The sequence below is a fragment of the Nicotiana sylvestris genome, chromosome 2, assembly GCF_000393655.2.
Source record: "Nicotiana sylvestris chromosome 2, ASM39365v2, whole genome shotgun sequence".
In the NCBI taxonomy this organism is placed as follows: domain Eukaryota; kingdom Viridiplantae; phylum Streptophyta; class Magnoliopsida; order Solanales; family Solanaceae; genus Nicotiana; species Nicotiana sylvestris.
In genome coordinates this window covers 92,911,791-92,929,758 of record NC_091058.1, presented here as the reverse complement: position 1 = coordinate 92,929,758, position 17,968 = coordinate 92,911,791, and the positions used below count along the sequence as shown (strand labels likewise).

The 17,968-nt window shown below is 35.2% G+C and overlaps 1 protein-coding gene and 1 long non-coding RNA gene across 2 annotated transcripts; one reads left to right on the top strand and one right to left on the bottom strand.

Annotated features, from left to right (window-relative positions):
* The first annotated feature begins 6,319 nt into the window (after positions 1-6,319).
* On the top strand, positions 6,320-6,805 carry LOC138885246 (secreted RxLR effector protein 161-like). Its single transcript, XM_070166167.1, has one exon. It carries the CDS (start codon positions 6,320-6,322, stop codon positions 6,803-6,805), a length of 486 nt encoding a protein of 161 aa, XP_070022268.1.
* Positions 6,806-9,332: 2,527 nt separating this feature from the next.
* LOC138886361 (uncharacterized) lies at positions 9,333-11,862 on the bottom strand. Its single transcript, XR_011405054.1, has 4 exons — positions 11,802-11,862; positions 10,426-10,499; positions 10,123-10,332; positions 9,333-9,406 (listed from the first exon to the last, which is right to left on the bottom strand). It is a non-coding gene; the product is annotated as an uncharacterized lncRNA (long non-coding RNA).
* Positions 11,863-17,968: the final 6,106 nt, after the last annotated feature.

Below are 17,968 nucleotides of genomic sequence, written 5' to 3'. Positions count from 1 at the left end.
TCAAAAGAAATGCTAATAGCTAAAGATAATATAAAACAACGTGAACCGAGAAAATTCTGATTTTGCTATTCAAAATTCATGCTTATACGAACGAAAATACATTTTGTTTTATATAAAAAACTAAGCAAAGATATAGGCAAACTAGTTTAAGGTTTCAAAATTGACCATGGTGAAAAAGAAAATTAACCTAAACACGAGAGTTATTTTTTTTGTTTCTTTCTCTTCGACCAAATTTCTGGAAGGCTACCATTTTTTCTCTCTTTACGTTTTATGTTAAAATAAAAGTGCTACTAAATTTTCCCTAAACAGGTCTTACAAATTCAGCGGCAACACAAGGAAATGTAAAATAAAACACAAAATTGTAAGATCAAGTGAAAGGTACGTACAATTCCAGGATCGGCCGGAGAAGCAACATGTATTTTGAAAAGCAACAGAAAATAAAGGCAGTGAAGTCTTCAAAATAATGATAGAACTTTAAAGTAATTGAACTTGGTAGCTGCAAACAAGGTGAAATGGTGGGGTAGCAATAAAATGTGTTCATAGGGGAGGCAGTTAACGAAGGAAGGATAGGTTTGTACGACTTTCATGATGTCAGAGATATATTTGGATCGATAGTATGACGTTAGGGGTATATTTGGACTGATAGTATAACGGAGGGTAATATTAGACCCTTTTTAATAGTATAAGGACATATTTGACCCTTTTCCGAAATATTTATGTGTAGATCGCAGACAGCTATTTTTACTCCTTATCCCAAATTATCTTATTCATATTTTATTCAATTTATCTTACCTTGTTTTATTCTCTTCTATGCAAGACAATTAAATTTTTCTCTACGAGTTTAAAATCTATTGTCTTCTTTAGGATTGCCGAGTAAAAATGCAAAAAGAATAGAAAAAATTTGGGAAAATACGTATTTGCAACATTTTGAATTTAGTTTGAATATGTAACTTTAGCATCATATGGACTAAGTACGCAAAAAAAAAAAAAAAAAAATATCAGTTGGACTTCCAAGGATGTGTTAGATTTTTTTATTTGACCCTCCGATTTAGTTTTCATGTTCCGCATTCCAACCTTGCAAAATAAAGAGAATGAGACGAACGATGCGTATGCGTATTGTTATAGCGTGGAATTTTTGGCACAAATCTGGATTAGTCAAATTTCAAAGTGGATATCGAACACCAAATAATGTTATACCCAAAAAGGCGTGTTACTGTTTGTATATATATGTTAAATATTTAGGCGTGGAAGAGAAGCAAAAATACTATAGCAGGCAGAAACTTGACAAACTGAAGTTGAGCAGTTAAAGAACCGACAATGAAACGGATAACGTTCAACACCAGCATATTAGTTAAAGCCTTTGCCTAACACTGAAACGAGACACTAAATATAACAAGAATGACTATTTACACTTTACTCCTTACTTTATCTTATATTTATATTTAACATCGTACTGTATTAAAAGGAAGACCTGCTCCCAATGCACATGGACATGCACCTGCATGCAAATTTATTTATTATTATTATTATTATTAATAGTAGTAGTATTTATTTATTTTTATTTTTCTAATGCACACACAATTTGATATGTAGATGTTGCACGTTTAACCTTCAATTTAGTTGTCCCTCCAATAGCAGGTTTACCGGGTCATCATATTTATGATTGATGAAAAAGAGGATGTGTAGCCAATTCCTTGCTTATGGAAAAAGAGAAAGAAAAAAAGAAGCCAATTCCCTACTCGACTTCTCAAATTAAAGATTTGCACTACGCTATGTGATAAAGCGATAACCATGCGCTATTAGATTTCACCATTTATATATAGTAGTAAGAACTCAACCTACTATATTAATTTAGGATCCAACAGATGCCGGAAGGACTACTCTCCAACGTTAGTGAAGCTTCTTTAATTACTTGGCTCCAACAGATGCTAGCAACAACATCACTTGGGTTAAGTAATGAGTGAGAGAACACCATCCTAGGAACGGTTGAATTAAGGATCATGAGCTTTTGAATCAAATTCCATCCATTTGGTATCTATTTGTAAGGAGATTTGCATTTAACTTCTTGTGCTATTCTGGTGCTTGGTTCCGTAAGATTCAAGAGAGAAAAACAAAGATTGAAAAATACAAGGAGAATTAATTAATAGTCGATATGTCATTTTCTTTGCTTGTTTTTTAATTTCTTCTTTTTTAGGTAACTAAATCTTTCATTAATCACCAATAGAAAAGTTACAAACCGGCCCATAGCGAGCTTAGCTTAAACATATATTCTAAAATATTCTTAGAAAATACAGTGCTGTAGCATAGCTTTAATTAATTACTGGAGTGTTTTAACACAATAGCAAAATTAATTTTTTGACACGTTTATTTAATTAATTATTTAAGAATTAATTAAGTGTCGGTCAGTAGTTAACGAAATTAACTGAAATCTAAAATGCCGAACGTTGGTTTTCCCTTTTGAACAGACACCTCTTCCTTTCAAATATCCGTTCACATTACGAACAGAAATCATACCTCTTCCGACAATTGCCTATAAATTCCGAGGCATGGCTTCCTTTTCACATACTGAAAAATACAGAACTTCATTCTGAAAATCATGCATTCTACTTCGCAGTTTCTCTTTCAAATTCGTAAGTGTGATTTTGCTCCGTTCTTTGAATTTGTTGGTATCCTGCAGTTTGTATTGCCATTGTTGCAGGAAGGTTTATTTTGTTTCATCCTGGGAGGATTTAATCCATTACCTTGGCAACTTGTGAGGGGGTTAAAATTCCTTAAGGACGCAAAAGAAAATTGTGGACTCGGAATATTTCTTATCGTATACAGTTTTTCCAGTTTCTTCTAACAGTTTTCTAATTTCTGTTTTAACACAGTAGCGACAACAAGCTTAAGGAATTTTAATTAACGTTTCTGTGTTGAAATCTATATTAAACTGTTATCTATATTTTGTATACTGTTTTGGAGACTAAAGCCTTGGTGCTTTCTACTCCGCTATATTTTTTACTCCGGTTTAAAGAACATAAAAACTTTACCGGGGTATTAAATTTGAATACGGTTTGAAGAATATAATAAACTTCACCGTTTATATTTTGAATGTTTGGTTTGGTATTCAGTTTGAATATATAAAACCTTCACTGATTTTAAAAAGTTCTGTTTGTTGCCAACTTTACAGAAAAATGGCAAATGAGGATCAAACTAATGCTAATGGAACGGGTGCTACTGTTATGAGTGTTGCTGCCTCGTCGAGCCGTTCAACTCCGGCTCATGCTATGGCACCAGCAAAAAAACCCGGAAAGTTTTCCTGAATTGACTTCAAACGTTGGCAAATGAAGATGCTCTTCTATCTTACTACGTTGAGTTTGCAGCGATTCATCAAGGAGGATCCTCCGGTCGTGGCTGAAGGCACCCCGAATGACGAACGATTTGTTGTAACTGAAGCATGGAAACATTCTGATTTCTTGTGCAAAAACTACATTTTGAGTTGTTTGGAAGATAGCTTGTACAACGTCTATATTGTCATGGAAACTTCAAAAGCGTTATGGAATGCGCTTGAGAAGAAGTACAAGACTGAGGATGCCGGAATTAAGAAGTTCGTGGCTGCAAGGTTTTTCGATTTCAAGATGGTTGACACTAGGTCGGTCATAACTCAAGTCCAAGAATTATAAGTCATTGTACATGACCTCCTTGCTGAAGCTATGACCCGAATCAATAATTGTATTAATAAGATTTATCTTGTTATTAATTATGAATTTATTATTGAAAGGTATGGTCATAAATGAGGCCTTTCAAGTCGCCGCTTTCATTAAGAAATTACCTCCGTTGTGGAAGGACTTTAAGAACTATCTAAAACACAAGTGGAAGGAGATGACACTTGAAGATTTGATTGTTCGTTTGAGGATAGAAGAAGACAACAAAAATGCTGAAAAGAAGTCACGTGGAAACTCGACAATAATAAGGGCTAACATTGTTGAGGAGGCGCCACAAAATAAGAAGAGAAAGAAGGCTTCTGGACCAAAGAATTACCCAAGCAAGAAAAAGTTCAAGGGTAATTGCCACAACTGTGAAAAGTTTGGGCATAAGGCCGTGGACTGTCGTGCACCAAAGAATGATGTACAAAAGAATAAAAAGAAGAAGAATCAAGCTAATATGGTTGAAAATGCTGAAGAAATGGAGGACTTGTGTGCCATGTTGTCTGAATGCAACTTGGTAGGAAATCCTAAAGAATGGTGGATTGATTCTGGAGCCACCTGCCATGTTTGTGCTAACAAGGAGTTATTTTCTTCCTATGCCCCTGCAGGACCCGACGAGACAATTTTCATGGGAAATTCGTCTACAGCCAAAATTGAAGGAGTTGGCAAGATTGCGTTGAAGATGACGTCGGGAAAAATTATGACATTAAACCAATGTACTAAGTAAGAATGATGTGTATGTAGGAAAATGTTACCTAAATAAGGGCCTTTTTAAGCTAAATGTAATAGCAATTCCTATCAATAAAGTTAATGCTTCTTCTTACTTACTTGAGTCAAACACTTTATGGCATGCACACCTAGGTCACATTAACTTCAAAACATTGCGAAAAATGATAAATTTGGAAGTATTGCCAAAATTTGATTGCATTAATTCCAAATGTCAAATATGCGTGGAATCAAAGTATGCTAAGCATCCTTATAAGTCCGTTGAAAGGAATTCAATTCCTTTAGACTTAATTCACACAGATATTTGCGACATGAAGTCAACACCATCTCGCGGTGGGAAAAAGTATTTCATTACTTTTATTGACGATAGTACGAGATATTGCTATGTTTACTTACTTAATAGTAAAGATGAAGTAATTGATGCTTTCAAGCAATACAAAAGTGAAGTTGAAACACAACTAAACAAAAAGATCAAAATGATAAGAAGTGATAGGGGTGACGAATATGAATCTCCTTTTAAAGAAATATGTTTGGAAAATGGCATTATTCACCAAACAACTGCCCCTTACTCTCCACAATCTAATGGAATTGCGGAGAGAAAGAATCGAACGTTGAAGGAGATGATGAATGCATTGTTGATAAATTCTGGTTTACCACAGAACTTGTGGGGGGAAGCTATACTTACAGCTAACCGAATAATCAACCGTGTACCTCATAGTAAAACACAATCCATTCCTTATGAAAAATGGAAAGGAAAGAAGCCCAACTTGAAATACTTCAAAGTGTGGGGGTGTTTAGTGAATGTACAAGTTCCTAAACCTAAAAGGGTTAAGATAGGTCCAAAAACGGTTGATTGTGTATTTATTGGATATGTAACCAATAGCAAGGCATATCGTTTTCTGGTTCATAAATCAGAAAATCTTGAGATCCACGTTAATACGATAATAGAATCAGATAGTGCTGAATTCTTTGAAACTATTTATCCATATAAAAAGGAAAGTGAATTGTCCTACCAAAAGTCAAAACGACCTCGGGAGAAAACAACAGATGGTATGCCTAATGAGGAAAATCCGAGAAGAAGTAAACGTCAAAGGACATCTACTTCATTCGGTCCTGATTTTCTGACTTTCCTACTAGAAAATGAGCCTCGAACCTTCAAGGAAGCAATGTCTTCCTCAGAAGCACAATATTGAAAAGAAGCTGTCAATAGTGAAATAGAATCCATATTGAGCAACCACACCTGGGAATTGGTTGATCTTCCTCCAGGTAACAAAACTTTGGGTTCTAAATGGATTTTCAAGAAGAAAATGAAAGACGATGGTGCTATTGACAAATACAAGGCAAGACTTGTTGTCAAAGAATTTAGACAGCGAGAAGGTCTAGACTATTTTGACACATACTCGCCGGTAACAAGAATTACATCCATTCGGATGCTAATAGCATTAACCACCTTGTATGGTCTTCAAATCCATCAAATGGATGTAAAAACAGCCTTCTTAAATGGTGATCTAGAGGAAGAAATATACATGAACCAACCTGAAGGGTTTGTGATTCCGGGAAAAGAAAAGAAGGTGTGACGACTTGTTAAGTCCCTTTATGGACTAAAACAAGCACCCAAGCAATGACATGCAAAATTTGACCAAACAATGTTGTCAAATGGATTTAAGATTAATGAATGTGATAAATGTGTTTACATTAAAAACGTTCCAAATCATATAGTCATTGTTTGCTTATATGTTGATGATATGTTAATAATGAGCAAAGACATTGCCGACATTCAAGCTACTAAGTGTATGCTTGCTAGTAAGTTTGATATGAAAGACTTGGGAGTTGCCGATGTAATTCTAGGAATTAAAATCCAGAGGACTCCTCAAAGTATAGGTTTGTCTCAATCACATTACATGAAAATGGTACTTGAAAAATTCAAACACTTGGAATTTAGAAGTGCAAGAACTCCAATTGACTTAAACCATCATCTTGTAAAGAATAAAGGTGAAAGCACGTCTCAATTGGAGTATGCTAGTGTGTTGGGAAGCTTAATATATATCATGAACTCTACACGCCCTGATATAGCTTGTGCAATAAGTAAACTTAGTCGATTCACAAGTAATCCCAACAAACATCACTGGGTGGCAATGAAACGAGTTCTGGGATATTTGGAATATACCCAAGACTATGCTTTGCACTACAATAAATATCCTGCAGTTATCGAAGGATATAGTGATGCAAATTGGATAACCGACTCAACAGAAACAAAATCCACAAGTGGATATGTTTTGACTGTTGGTGGAGGAGCAGTGTCTTGGAAGTCTTCCAAACAGACGTGCATCGCTCGCTCTACAATGGAATCAGAGTTTATAGTTTTGGATAAGGTCGGTGAAGAAGCTGAATGACTTCAAAATTTCTTAGAAGACATTCCGTTCTGGACAAAACCTTTGGCTCCTATATGCATACAATGTGATAGTAAGGCTGCAATAAGACGGGCAGGGAGCGTTATGTATAATGGAAAGTCTCGTCATATACGACGAAGACATAAAACCGTTAGACAACTACTCTCTAGTGGAATTATCACTATTGATTATGTAAGATCAAAGGATAATGTGGCAGATCCGCTTACAAAAGGCCTAACTAGAGAGGGAGTTGAGAAATCATCTAAGGGAATGGGACTATGGCCGAGGACAAGTCATCATGGGGGTAACTCTACCTAGAATTTTGGATATTCCGAGATCTAGGTTCAAGGAGCTCAAACAAAGTTGTGATTGACCGATTCAACATTGTCAAAGAAAAATCGTTGGTCCCTTCTTGTGACGAAGACAATGTTCAGTAACAAGGATAGAACTTTACACGTTCTTTAATGATTACCTAAGTTTGATGTGGTATTTATCAAATAGTGCCAATCTAAAGGATTACACGTTTAGGAATCACATATGTAAGTGTGGAGTGGAAGTTGCTTCAATGAGAATTCTGTAAGGCCAATTCTCTACGCACTTATGAAACCAGACAGTGTTCATGGCTGAAATGAACACAATAATGAGACCCAAAAGACGGTTAAGGGTTGGTTGTGTGACATATGGTTGTCTAGGTATACACTAAAGTTCAACGATTCAAAGATATCAAATCTATCAATTGACCGAGTATATCCGACATATGCTCACTACGGAAAGTTCAAAGGGAAACCTACTTATCCAAATGCAATTAATCCTTACTTGCAAATTACACAGCTTTCATCTATGTTCGTTCTTGTTACAGTCATTCTCATTCATGTGGGGGATTATTGGACTTTAAGCCATTGGACTTTAAAGACTAGAAGTGTGAATTGGAAAATAGTGGGAAATAAAATGGAGGGAAATGAAAATTTGAATTAAGTGAGCTTTGTCCATCATTGGTGAGGGACAACTACATTTGTGTGTATATATATAGGATCACTTCTTAGAGCTCTTAAAAGGAGTTGAAGAGAATGAAGCCTCGCGCCGTCGTCGTCGCTCGGCTCGGCTTCGGCTTCGGATTTAGATTTGTCAAATGATCGATCAATGACGGCACGAGGCTTCATTCTCTTCAACTCCTTTTAAGAGCTCTAAGAAGTGATCTTATATATATACACACAAGTGTAATTGTCCCTCACCAATGAGGGACAAAGTTCATTTGACAAAACTTACTTGATTCAAATTTTCCAAATTTTTCATTTCCCTCTATTTTATTTTCACCATTTTTCAATTCACACTTCTAGTCTTTAAAGCCCAATGGCTTAAAGTCCAATACTGGAGTAGCTCGGACATTGCAGACATAAGCAATCAATCTGCTTCGCAATGTTCTCCCAATTGGCACTAGATCTGCTTCTCAAATATTCGTTGGTTTCTCTCCATCCAAATGGCATGGATACACTCGCCATACACCATCTTATATGCTTGAGTTCTTCCCTTGATTGCCCATTCCACAAATTGTTCCCAGTGCATAGGTATCTCGACCACTGCTTGTTCCATATATATATTCCTCGCAAACACACATTGAACAAATAGATGCATCAGCAGAACACATGTACAACTTAATATATATCATAGTTAATCCCCATTTAACAAGCCTATCATAGGTTAGTAGTCTTCTCTGCAGTTGGTAGTGAATCTTGCCTTTGGTCGATCGAGCTAGTAGCATTCTCGAAGGCTAGACTTTTCCATTGGTGCAGCAGCTTTCTTTGCTTGTTTTGCACTGTCGTCTAAATGTGTCATTTTTGTGGCCAAGAACAATGTACACCACGTTTCTCCCCATTTATTCGTACAACCACCTAAAATTTTAAGTGGCCAATGTAGTAGGTGTGAAACTTATAAGTACTGTTGATTTTAGTTAAGTAATTTAGTTTAAAACCAAACAATTTACCAAAACGAAGACAACCACCTCCTGAATATCATAATAACAGGATATTCATTATTCAATGGTATTTGGTTTTCCTGAGCGGTTTGAATAAAGAATGGCACAGATCAAACAACAATAATAATAATATCTTTTTCCTCTAAGGTATATAGGTGACCGCCATTAATATATTTAATCATGTATTGGAAGTACCTTTTGCTCCTCAAAGTTTCTCAATATCAATTAACCCTTCCAATTAAACTCTTTATGTACGTCAACTTGTCAAAATAAGCGTGCCTTGCACTTTCATTCTAAATAGTTAACAAGAGAGGAGTATGAAATTTATATATATAACTAGTTAACTTATCCGCATTTCACGCAGTTAAAAATGAATCAACTAAATAATTTTTTTATAAATTTAGTTAAGCGAAGAGCTAAAATTTTCATAATTCCACAAAGATAAAATTTATAGATGTAACATAAGACATACATACGGGGAAAAAAATAAACAAAAAATCACTAAAGAAAAGTTACATATGAAAAAATAAAATAGAAAGATAAATCTAGAGGAAGTATCGCACTTTTTGTAGCTCTATGATAACAGTGTGCTGGGGAGAAATCTTCTCAACTGGAAGAGAAACACTCCATACCTATTTAAATATTGTCATAAATTATACTCAGAAGAATTGTATTATAAACTATACTCATAAGCCCTCGCCTCAGTAACAGTATTCAGAGACTTTTGATATTTTAAAAATAAGAAAGTATAAAAATGTCAAAAGAACAAATAGGTATTCAATGTAAGAGAGTGCCATGTTACAAGTACTAAAGTAAAGTATCGAATAAAAAAATTGGGCCATAAAAGAAGACATAAATCGATGTTTTATTAATACGTGATAAATAACAATTATAGTGTTAGAGGAAAGTTGAGTAATCATATTTAGAGACGTTTGTGCTATGTAAATAGTAAGGTAACTGTAAAATAGGGAAAACACGTTGTCTTCTAGTTTTTAAAAATTAAATAGTAATGATAATGTATTACTATTATGAAGTACATTATGAGATTTTTAATAACCTAAAGAATCCGTATAACAAAACTGTGACATTCAACATATTGTCATGGGTTTGAAATCTTTTTGGCTTAATTCAATATCATATAGACTCTATAAAATAGAAGCAGAAAAAGAAGAAGAAATTTAACTGAATGACCAAGACAAGAGATATCATTGAAGCATCGACTTTTGGCTATCATATAAACGGTGTGCTACTTTTGGCTATCATTCCAACACATGTTACATATATTATTCACCAATTAAGAGATAATAAAGACTTATGATAACAAATAAATGCAGAAAGTCTCAATTACCTCATTGAAGACTGAACAATCAAGACTAACAATGTGAACAAAGTACATATATACACGTGCTTGCAAATTCCAGCATGACCTTCAAAGAAAAATGCAGTGCTAAATTTGGGTTCTCTTGACATTTTATGAATGTGCAAGGTTACCATAATAAACTAAATAATTTGCTAGTTGACAGCGGGCGAGAAAGAAACAAATCCAACATATGGAATACTGCAAAAGAACATAAAATGATTCACAAAATTAGTAAAATTTCACCGTGGCTCAAAAGAGAAAACAAAGACATATAGGCAAAGAATAACTTACCTTGTTCGTGTTTTGGACATGGCCTGTAGTTTCTTCCTTTCACTAAATCGAGTTCAATTTACCACCTCATGGACCTAAAATATAAATTATACTATTATTATTAAAAGAAAGAAAAAAGTCTCCCAGCACAAGAGTTCTTCATAATATGGTAAACATAAATAAAAGAACACAATAAAAAAGAAGCCCAAAAAAATTTAATAATTGATGATTTCGAAGTTTCATATAGAATTGCACAAAAGAATAAACTCATCATGGAAACTTCTTGTCACGACCCAAACCGAAGGGCCGCGACAGGCACCCGGTGCCTTACTCAACCGAGTACCAACGCAACATATTTTTCTTATCATATTATCATGAGTAAATGAGCCAGAAAACCCGTCATGAGATAACAAGAATAAAACATAAGGGAATACTCAACATATGAAGACCCACCATGATATACAATATATGTGACATACGGGCCTATAAGGCCGACATTACCATTAGTAAACTCGAAACATAGGCCGACAAGGCCATACAAGTATCCATACACCTGATATTTGTCTACAAGCCTCTAAGAGTACATAAAATCATAAAGGTCGGGACAGGGCCCCGCCATACCAATCAATATATATCCAAAGCATACTGACCAAATAGGCAACTCCGGAGCAAGTGGAGTGCACCAACACCTTCGCTGAGCTGATAGCCTACTAGGAGGACTGTCAAGCTATCAATCGGGACCAGCGGGAATGAAATGCAGCGTCCCCAGGCAAAAGGGACGTCAGTACGAATAAAGTACCGAGTATGTTAGGCAGGAAAGCATAAACAAGAACAGTAATGTAAAGAGAGAGATAGAGGAGATACAACCTGTAACATCTGAGTGCCTCTGGGGGTTACTGATATGAAATGCATAATACATATATATACATAAACTTTTTAAAACATTCGCCTCTGTGGGCATCATCATCATCATATCGTACCCGGCCTCAAAGAGGACTCGGTAAAAGCGTACCCGACCATCATAAGGTTCGGTAGAATCGTACCCGGCCACGTGGAGCTCGGTAAACCCAACTGATCAGTGGTTGCACAATAGGTGCCGTACCCGGCCGACTATAGCGCGGCTCGGTAGAGTAAAATAGATACATATATATAATGCATGCTCAACTCATGGAATCACCTTCTAAACCTTTTGGAGTGACTTAAGAGCACTATGGACATCCATACCCTCAATATGAACCTTAGTAGGATTCAAGGATCATACACACTTGCTTAGAATAATTTTATAAGGAAAGAACAACATGGACAACCTTAGTTGCTAGGAGTAGATCCGTTATGAAGTAGCGTATTCATTTCACTTTAGATCATGCCAAAAGAAAGAAGAAAGTGCCTTAACATACCTTAAACCCGTTGAGTCCCTAATCCCTTCCAAGCAACTCTTCAAACAAGTCAACTCAATCTATCATAGTATAAGGAGATTCAAAATCAGTGCTGAGCAAAGGCTAAGTCTATAACTTAAGCTAGTAGCTCGTTTACGTAAATTTGGGCAGCATCTCCCTTGTAACAAGGGCCTCCTCCAATACCATATACCAACAACAATTACCAGAGCAATCCATCAATACATAATTATCAATATCAAGACACCATATAACAACAACAAGTCACAACTACATTACGACGAGCGGCAAGCTCCGATTGGAATCCGTATACCCCTTATCAATCCTTATAGACTTCTTACTTCAACATAAAAGTATCATTAACATGATAATGAAGTCATTAATCAATGATTCCAGCCTTAAACCATATATTTATAACAACGAAAATAATCCACAACTTCAACTATCCTCAATTAGCAACTTTATTCACTAGTTCATGTCTAGCCCATCCATTTAACTTAATCAACATCAAGATAACCTTAGGCACAAGCAAGATCACAATATACATACCTTATACAGTAACTTCAAGTCAAAATCCAAGTTATATTCAGTTTACAACAACCCTTAATAGCAATACAACACCATAGAAGTGACTTAAGCTAATCCAAGTATTATCTTGTAGTTTATCATCCTAACAACTTAACCAACATACAAGAAAGATTAAGCACAATTAGTAGGCTGTTATACTCACCTTAGACAGCAGCAAAAACTTGGAATTTCATCCAAATACAGCCCACAACAATCCTCAATGACAACACAACCTCAAAGAGGTGTTGTTCTTCACTAGAACTAAGTTTTGATGTTGAAATATGGTGTAATCACTTTGGAATCACTTCAAACCCTTGTGGTATATGTTTAGGAGGGTTAGGAGAAGTTTGGAGATGAATTGTAGTTGAAAAATGAGCAAAAATAGGCGTCCAAATCGTTTATAAATTGAAGTAGGTCAACCACCGCCTAAGTGGGTCCCATTGGGAGCTGCTTGCGCGGTCTCGCGAAAACACGAATATCTCTCTACTCCAATGTCGTATTGACGAACGGTTTAATGAGTTAGAAACTAGACTCGTTGACCTTCAATTTGGTAGGTAGAACAACCCATGATTCTAAGTATATTTAGAGAAATTCTCAGATACATTTGACCTAAATTTCAGCAAATTTATGAATGTAACTTGTGATGACCTTTGCCAACTCTTGTTGCACAACTTGCTTGCCTTCAAAATGTAGAAAATGAATATCATACGAATAAAATAACTCATAGAATAACCTACTTATCATGTTAATAACCCTAGTCTCACCCCAAAGTACATGTTATAACATTCGAAACTTGTCGACTTTCGACGAAACTTATTTTCTTCAATTGGTTTAGCTTCTAAGATTTCCAACCCTCTTGGTACTCGTTATTCATGATCTTAAATATTTGTAACCTCCAAGGTAACACGATTAACTTACTTTATTTTCTTCCAAATATAATCTCATTTCCGAGCTTACATCAATGACTTACGACGTACTCTCATGTATAAAAACTTGGGGTGTAACACTTCTTTCAGGGAAAGAACACATAGTTTCTCGCCATGGTGGTAGATACCTCTTCCAATTTACTCCCTGATAATGGCCAACTATACCTTATAAAAAGGAATAAGCGGACGTTGTAAATATAATCTGAGTATTTGCCCAGAGTCGAACCCACAAGGAATTAATCTATCAATTACTCTTGTTAGATTCACTAAATTCTACGTAATCAACTTCCTAAATGTTTTGAATAACAATTGAAGATATTTTTACTAACTATAACTGACTGGAATGAAGTAACTAAAGACTAACTATGATTAAGTTGTAAACAATTAAGAGAAGGATCTAAGGTTGTGATTTCCCCTATTGATGTAATCCCTTTCTGTTATGTTTCATACAGATTTCCATAATCATCTATATCGATCATGAGCACTCTTACTACCTAAATCTCTCCCGAGTAATTACGACAATTTACTAGACGCACTCTCCCGAGTTACGCTAGATGGCCTTGATTATAGCTCCCTTTAGATCACACCCAAGGTTTTATTATCCCTAATCCCGCCGTTAAACCCTCGCTTATTGATCCCTCATATACTTTGGGAGTGGTGATGTTCAACAATTACCTAAATATGCACTCTCTCCCGAGTAATACGTACTAAATAGGCACAACTAATTGAGGATCCTATCAATTAACTACAACAAAAACGTAGTTGAACAAATAGAGATTAACTGGGAAAACTATATTAACATAACACGAAGTTCATCCTTCAATAGGTTCCATCAAAACCCTAGACTAAATATTTAGCTACTTATAGCAAAGCAAGATAAAACTGCAAAAGTATTCATAATGTGCAATTGAAATAACAAAGAGAAGATTGAAAAACTCAAATGGTTGATTGCTCTTCTCACACTTGTTCTTGCTTTCCAATTCAGTCTAAAAACCTTGATAAATGTCCTTTTGGGCGAGCTGGACCTCTTATAGGTTAAGTAGAATTACCCCGAACTTCCAAGTTTACCCCTGAATTATATTTTTCCGAACTAGACTAGCGCGGTCGCGCTAGTGGGCGCGCTACTGACCATGCATATGGCATAGTATTCTGCCTCAAACTCCTGGGCTAGCACGGTCACGCTAGTGGGCGCGCTAGTCTGGGTCATCATTTCAGCCCTTCTTTCTCTCTTCTTTCAACGTACTCAGCTTCGAGGGGCTTCCCTTGCTTCATTTTAGCTCCAAATACAGTTCTAAGTCCTCATACGCGCAATTCGCTCCTGCAAAATATGAAATTCATAATTAGAGTCGATTTATCATCATTTAACTATCCTATAACAGTGAAATATAGTCAAGCTGGGGCATAAACAGTCGCAAAATTACCTGAATTTAGCCTATTATCACTGCCTTTTTTGGATCCCCTGAATTTTCTGATCACTTAGCATCTTATTCATGCTAAGCTTTTTAAAGAAGAAAATGAATGCAGATTAATTGCCACCATTATGTTAAATGTTGTAACTTTCCCATAAACCAAGAAGGTGTCGTTTCATATTGCAACCATTATTTGTATTAATTGTTGCACCCGTTTCACTCCTTTTGGAAGAACATGAATTTTGACAACATAATAGCAATACTAAATTGAAGTTCCTATTATGATAGAGAACATAAATAAATGGAAAATAATAGGGGAAACACAAGAAAAAATGGGAAAAATGATCTCTTCCTCTCCCTTATTTAATATTCATAATTAATGTATATAATAAAAGATGTAATTCAATTCCAAAATTTCCTCTTCTTCCCTTATTTAAACTCATACCAATACTTATGTAGGAAAAACAATTTAATAATGGAGATTGTACTAAAAATAGGATGAAAGTCCAAAAAAATAGGAAAAAAGATAAATAAGAATGCTGGCATTAGAGGACTGCCATATCATTATGCTAATTCCCAGCTTTATATTTATATATAGATACATAAAAAATTATATAACATCTTGATACTATCTCTATAGAATGAATGTGCATTAATCACTTCACCAAACATTCTTATATCTCTATCAAAATGAAAGTTCTTTCAAACCGTATATATATATATGCATGAAAAGCATGAAAATTGAAAGAGGTAAAGGACCACGTAAAGGATCGATTATTATAAGGATGCGGGGTTGTCACACCTCCTTTTTCCGCCGGCGCCGCCGCAAAGGGGCGCGGAGGGGAGTTTTTCCAATTAAAGGACAATCGAAAACGAGATTTTATTTAAAGATTCAGAGTCGCCACTTTGGAGATTTATGGTGTCCCAAGTCACCGGTTGAATCCCGAATCGAGGAAAATATTGACTCTGTTTAACAGTCTGCGCACCAGAAATCCGGATAAGGAATTCTGTTAACCCGGGAGAAGGTGTTAGGCATTCCCGAGTTCCGTGGTTCTAGCACGGTCGCTCAACTGTCATATTCGGCTTGATTATCTGATTTAATACATGTTGAACATATGTGCGAATTTTAACTTTTAACCGCTTTTATCATTATTATTATTTTTATCGAGAATTACAACATTGTGAAAAACGTATCTCGAACCACGTCACATCAATGTACCCGTGGTTATCGACACATTTCGACTCTGTTGAGATTTGGATTTGGGTCACATAAATGTGCACTCGAGTTTAAGAAAGTAAATTGTTAAAGGCGCGCCTAAAGCGACTAGCGTATCTTTATTTTGGGTAAGGCCGTGAAATTTGCTAAACGGCCGATCCTGAAGTCTATACAATTATTAACCAATTATTGAGGGCCCCGCAACTTGTACGTTTTATTGGGCGAGACTCATCTCGTTTATTTTAAAAGGATAATCCTAAAGTGACTACATTTTTTCTATTTTAAGTTCGTCTCTAACAAAAAGAAAAAAATTCTAATTAATTACATGCTTGAAAAGGACGCTGCTTATTTATTGGATTAAGACAAATGCAAATTGAAAATTGCAATCGAGACAAAGGGAGATTGTTTCATGCCTTATTCTATAATTGAATATTACTAAAATTGAAATTATAAATAGAATACGGAATTCACAAATAATATTACCAAAATAAACTAATTATCCTCTAACTAATTTAAACCCACATTGTTAGATGAATTGAACCGTTGGAATTAATTATTTATAACTATTTGAAACTGGAATTAACCTTAATCACTAATGCTTATTCGAAAGTTTGTTAAACTTAATCGTTAACTCGTCTTGTTTGAACTCAACTCATGCCTATTGGATTAATGATCTTAGCAATTACTGCTATGATCCTAACTTAAAATATAGTGGGCCTATTGATTATACGAAATTACTGGCCATTTTTTATTCTGCCTAATATTTACAGATCTCCATTACTAACATGATTAAAAATTCACAAGCTTTGACTCATTTCTATTCCGGTTTGCATGAATTCAGAGTTATACTTCTTAAATCAAAATAATCTACAATAATGACTATCTATCAATTCATGTACCCATAGGCATATAAAAAACAGTTCAAACTACTTAGAATAGTTCTAAGCACAATCCAATTTTCAGTATAGTTGTACAATGTAAATACATGTTTAAGATGAGCATAAACATATACAATATTTCCTAATGTACATTCTAATACATTAATTGAACACACTTTAATAGGCAATCTGTTAAGCCTTTTAATTTAGCATTTTTGTAGTTTGAAGTCACATCAGTACTAATCTCAGAAATGTGTACCTGGAAAGGGACCACAAAGAAAAGGAAGAAAAGGATCAGCAGGAGCAGTAGCAACAACACAGTAACAACACCAGTAACGGAAACAGAACAGCCCAGTAACAGTGTTTAATAAAACCAGCATAATTCCAGCAACACCCCAATGAAACAATAACAAATAACCAACCAAACTCAAGGAACAAACCAAATGAAAGCCCAAAAACACCAACAGCAATCAACGGACAGAAACAAAGTGAACCAGGAATGCAATAGGACAATCGATTTCTGACTCTCTGTCTTTCAGACTCTTAAGGAAAGAAACTCAGAACTTCAATTAAAAAAAAACCAACATTAATTCTGATTTTCAGTCGTCAAAGCCAGCCCTCACTCTTTCAGTTTTTAGTTCTTAAATTACTCACCTTTTTTAGATTGAAAGACCAGTTAATGTTTTACCTTTTTCTTCTGATCCAATGTTCAGAAAATCCCCTCTTTAATTCTCTCTTAATATTTAGAAAATTTTTCTCAAACTCTCTTCAAAAATCCGTCTTCTAATCCTCTTCAATATTTCCGAATCCCCCCTTTCTTGTGTCCAGCCCCCTCCTTTATAGCCAAACTTCAAACACTTAAATTAAATCCCACCATCTTCTACCCATCCCCCTTTAACTTTCCACTACTTAATATTTTGTCCCCCACTATATTAAACAAATATATTAGTTTCCACTAACACATATCTTTTCTTTATTTAATTCCATTATTCCCCACTACCGCATGCTTTGTCCCCCACTATATTAAACAAATATATTAATTCTCACCATTATGTCTTGTCCGCCACTACGTATTAAAAAATATATTAATTTAATATTATTAGTACCTAGTGAACGGAGCACTCAAATTAATCATATTTCAAGACTCATTTAAAATCCCGAAAATGCCCCTAAA

Bases quoted from the DNA above. Each gene is read 5' to 3' on its own strand.
- LOC138885246 (XM_070166167.1), top strand. From the start codon at position 6,320: ATGGTACTTGAAAAATTCAAACACTTGGAATTTAGAAGTGCAAGAACT.